This window comes from Acanthisitta chloris, unplaced genomic scaffold, assembly GCF_000695815.1.
Source record: "Acanthisitta chloris isolate BGI_N310 unplaced genomic scaffold, ASM69581v1 scaffold31670, whole genome shotgun sequence".
In the NCBI taxonomy this organism is placed as follows: domain Eukaryota; kingdom Metazoa; phylum Chordata; class Aves; order Passeriformes; family Acanthisittidae; genus Acanthisitta; species Acanthisitta chloris.
Genome location: NW_008650520.1, coordinates 24,494 through 27,832, shown reverse-complemented (window position 1 = coordinate 27,832; position 3,339 = coordinate 24,494). Strand labels below are relative to the sequence as shown.

The 3,339-nt window shown below is 50.6% G+C and overlaps 1 protein-coding gene across 1 annotated transcript in view; it reads left to right on the top strand.

Annotated features, from left to right (window-relative positions):
* Positions 1-3,070, top strand: part of STC2 (stanniocalcin 2) — a gene marked incomplete at its 5' end in the record, with an annotated part of 7,041 nt that extends 3,971 nt beyond the window's left edge. The window contains one exon of the mRNA XM_009069312.1: positions 2,524-3,070. Within this exon, the coding sequence (XP_009067560.1) occupies positions 2,524-2,917 (394 nt within the window). The remainder of the gene's footprint in view (positions 1-2,523) is intronic.
* Between the last annotated feature and the right edge of the window lie 269 nt (positions 3,071-3,339).

The following is a 3,339-nucleotide window of genomic DNA, read 5'->3' as shown; positions in this document are numbered from 1 at the left end:
GAGGCTGGGATCAAAGGCATGGCTGGTGGCAGATCCTGGCCCTGCCAGGGCTGCTGGCTGTGCCCTGGGCGATGGGGGAGAGGGGAAGCAGGGTTCTATCCTGCCCAGCAGCACCTCTCTGGGCACAGCTCAGGCTGTGTTAGCAGGCTATAAATTGGATACTTGGCACCAATTAACCCCCCCCATCATTTGGGGATGAAAAGAGCTATGAGAGCCAAAAGCCTGTCCAAAGAGGAGTGAGTTATCCTGGCTGCTGGCTGTGCCCTGGGCGATGGGGGAGAGGGGAAGCAGGGTTCTATCCTGCCCAGCAGCACCTCTCTGGGCACAGCTCAGGCTGTGTTAGCAGGCTATAAATTGGATACTTGGCACCAATTAACCCCCCCCATCATTTGGGGATGAAAAGAGCTATGAGAGCCAAAAGCCTGTCCAAAGAGGAGTGAGTTATCCTTGTTCTATGAACAAAGCAGGAATTGCTCCAAGGCAGCTGCTTATTTCTGGGGAGCTTAACTGGGGGGTTGTTGGTTGAAGAAGAGTTGGGTCATTCAGCTGAACACCTATAATTTGCATCATCTCATTTAGCGCTTCCTACACTTCAGCATCTCACCGAGTCGGAGCTCAGCTTCCCTATGTGGGACTCCCCAAATAGAACCAGCCAGCCTCCTCCCCTCCCCTAAATTTAGAGGCCATCTCTGAAGCTCTTGAACTAAGGAACTTGTTTGAGATCAATAGGCAAGTGTGGCAGAGCTGGAAATAAAATCACGTCTGCTGACTTGCAGCCTTGTGCTCAGTTCAGGTACTTTGGGCAGGACAGCTGAAATGCAGAAAGTAAAACAGGCAAGGAGAAATGGGCCACTATTAATCTGCAGGGCTCTGGCAGGCTCTGAATACCTGAAATATTTGGCAGCTGAGCCACTTTTTAGTCATACCAGCAACCTTTTTTCATACAGATTTCTCTAAAGGTTATGCTCAATTTCGAGGGCTGATTTCTTCTTTTATACATTTCCTTCTGCTGGATCACTTTGTATGCAGCATGCTCAGCTCTCTCTTATCTCCTGTTTTCCATCTGAAACAAAAGCTAAGAGCAGAGAAGCAAGTGGCAGCTCTCAGCCCTGTCCTCTGACTGTTTGGCCCTGGCTGTTCTCTCCGATGAGTGTTGGGGAACGCGGTCGGGGTGGCGAAGCCTCCTGAGTCAGCTGTGCTAGGGTGGGGGTCAGCCTGATTTGCTATGGTGGAAGTGGTGACAGGCCTTGGCAGATTGGTTGCTGCTGCATTCCAAGTAACTTTTTTTTTTTCCAACAGCAGAAACAATCCAATCATGGGAAATATTTTCAGATAGGGGAATAGGTGGCTCTCCACGAATAGCAATCCGAAATGAGTTGAAGCTGTTGGGTTGTGTCAGACACTGATCCTAATCTGTTGGTTTTCAGGTTAATGGGAATAGATTTAGGACCAGAAGATGAGATTTAGCAGCAGAAGGTGCCCCACCACCACCCCACACGGCCACCACTGCTGCCCTTGGGCACTTTTCCACTTGTGCTGTGGATGGTTCCTGCCGTGGAAGATTTTGAAGCACGTCCTTCTGGGCCTGCTAGCTGCTGAGCAGTTGTGTCAATAGACAACATCAATATTGACCCACAAAACTTGTGACCACAAGTATTTTAAAATTGCTGCACTCGGTGACCCGTGGCTGAGGGAGCCAGAGTGTTCAAGCTGCTGGTGCTGTGGGGACATGGAGGGGTGGGAGGCAGAAAGGGTATTTAGCTTGTTTTGAGGCCTTGTTAGGCTGGGAAAAGGTAGATGCTGAAAGCTGTGCTCAATTCTGTAAGGAAATGAAGAAAAATAACTTGGTGTGGGAAGAAACTGTGCCACCAAAGTGGATTTCAGTGTGTCTGAGCTCTGTGCAGTCAGATCTTGAGTCCAGATAGGATCTTGCCTGTGGTGGAGTTCAGAGGAAGGTAAAGATGATGAGAAAAGGCAGAGAAGCTCTAGCTGAGTGTTTGGTGCTTTCATAGAGGTGAGGAAATGCCTCCCTCTTGCAGATTGGTGACTGGTGGATGCTCTGTACCAACCATTCACCTCGAGGTAGATACAATCTGATTGATGAAGCTGTTGGCTCTGGACATGAGCAAGTTTCCTTTGCTGTGTATCCTGACTAATAAAGATGAAGGAGTAAGGAAAGAGAGAGAGGCAGAAAGTATGAGATAGCAGTTCCTCCATTTGCCAAACGTGTAGACCTCATCTGTTCCTCAGGTGGACACTGCAGTTCTCCAGTGAGAGAACAGTCAAGGCAGGTCCAGTGAACTTTCATTTGCCAGGATGTCACTGTGTATTCCCTACAGAACACAGTCCATACATCAGAATGTAGTATATTGCACAAGAAATGCGGGCAGAATTGCCCTCCAAGGGGCAGGGGCTCATCCCACTGAACTGTGTCATGCCCAGGGGAGGGTGAGGAAGAGACCACAATACTTACACTGATTCCCCTGCATGTTTTTTGACTCTCACTGTTTCCTTTACCTCCAGGCCGTATGTTGACCTAGTGAACATCCTGCTCACCTGTGGCGAGGAGGTGAAAAAGGCAATAACAAGAAGTGTCCAGGCCCAGTGTGAACAGAACTGGGGAAGCCTCTGCTCCATCCTGAGCTTCTGCACCTCAGCTGTGCACGGTGACACCATCCTGGGTGCCGAGAAGAAGCCAGGTGAAGCCAGCAAAGCCGGTGCTGGCCGTGGGGACATGCTGGCCCACTCCGAGCCGGACCACAGGGAGAGCTCCCGAGCACCCAAGGGAGAGAGAGGTACCAAGGGCCACCTGAATGCCCACACCCGGGTGAAGGCTGGGGGCCACAGTCCCAAAGGGGCTCACGGGATCATGGACAGGGCAGAGGAACTGTCCGACTTCTCCGACATCGGGAGGTGAAGAAAGGCACCAGCTCCCCCTTCCCCCATCCTCCCCCTCCACCGGAATCCTCCGTTGAGTTCCATCTTCCCGTCTCTGGACATTCCAAAGCATTTCCCATTCAGAGGTCAAGCACAGGGCATTGCAAGATATCTATGGACCTCAGCAACAGTGTATATAGTAGCTAAGGGAGAGCAGTGGCAATGGGTTATCGATCCAGCAAACTCCACACTTAAGCAGCCACCAAACGTGGCTAAATGTCTCCAGCTAAATTCTTTTCCCCTTTTGTATGAAATGGACATCAGCTGAAATTTAGGATCTTGTTTGGGGGTTGTTGGGTTGGTTTTGGGGTTTGGTTTTGTTTTGGTTTGGTTTTTTTCCCCTTGGTCTCCTTGGCTGGGGAGGAGGTTCCAAGAGGGCTCTGCCAGACTGCATGTGGCTGC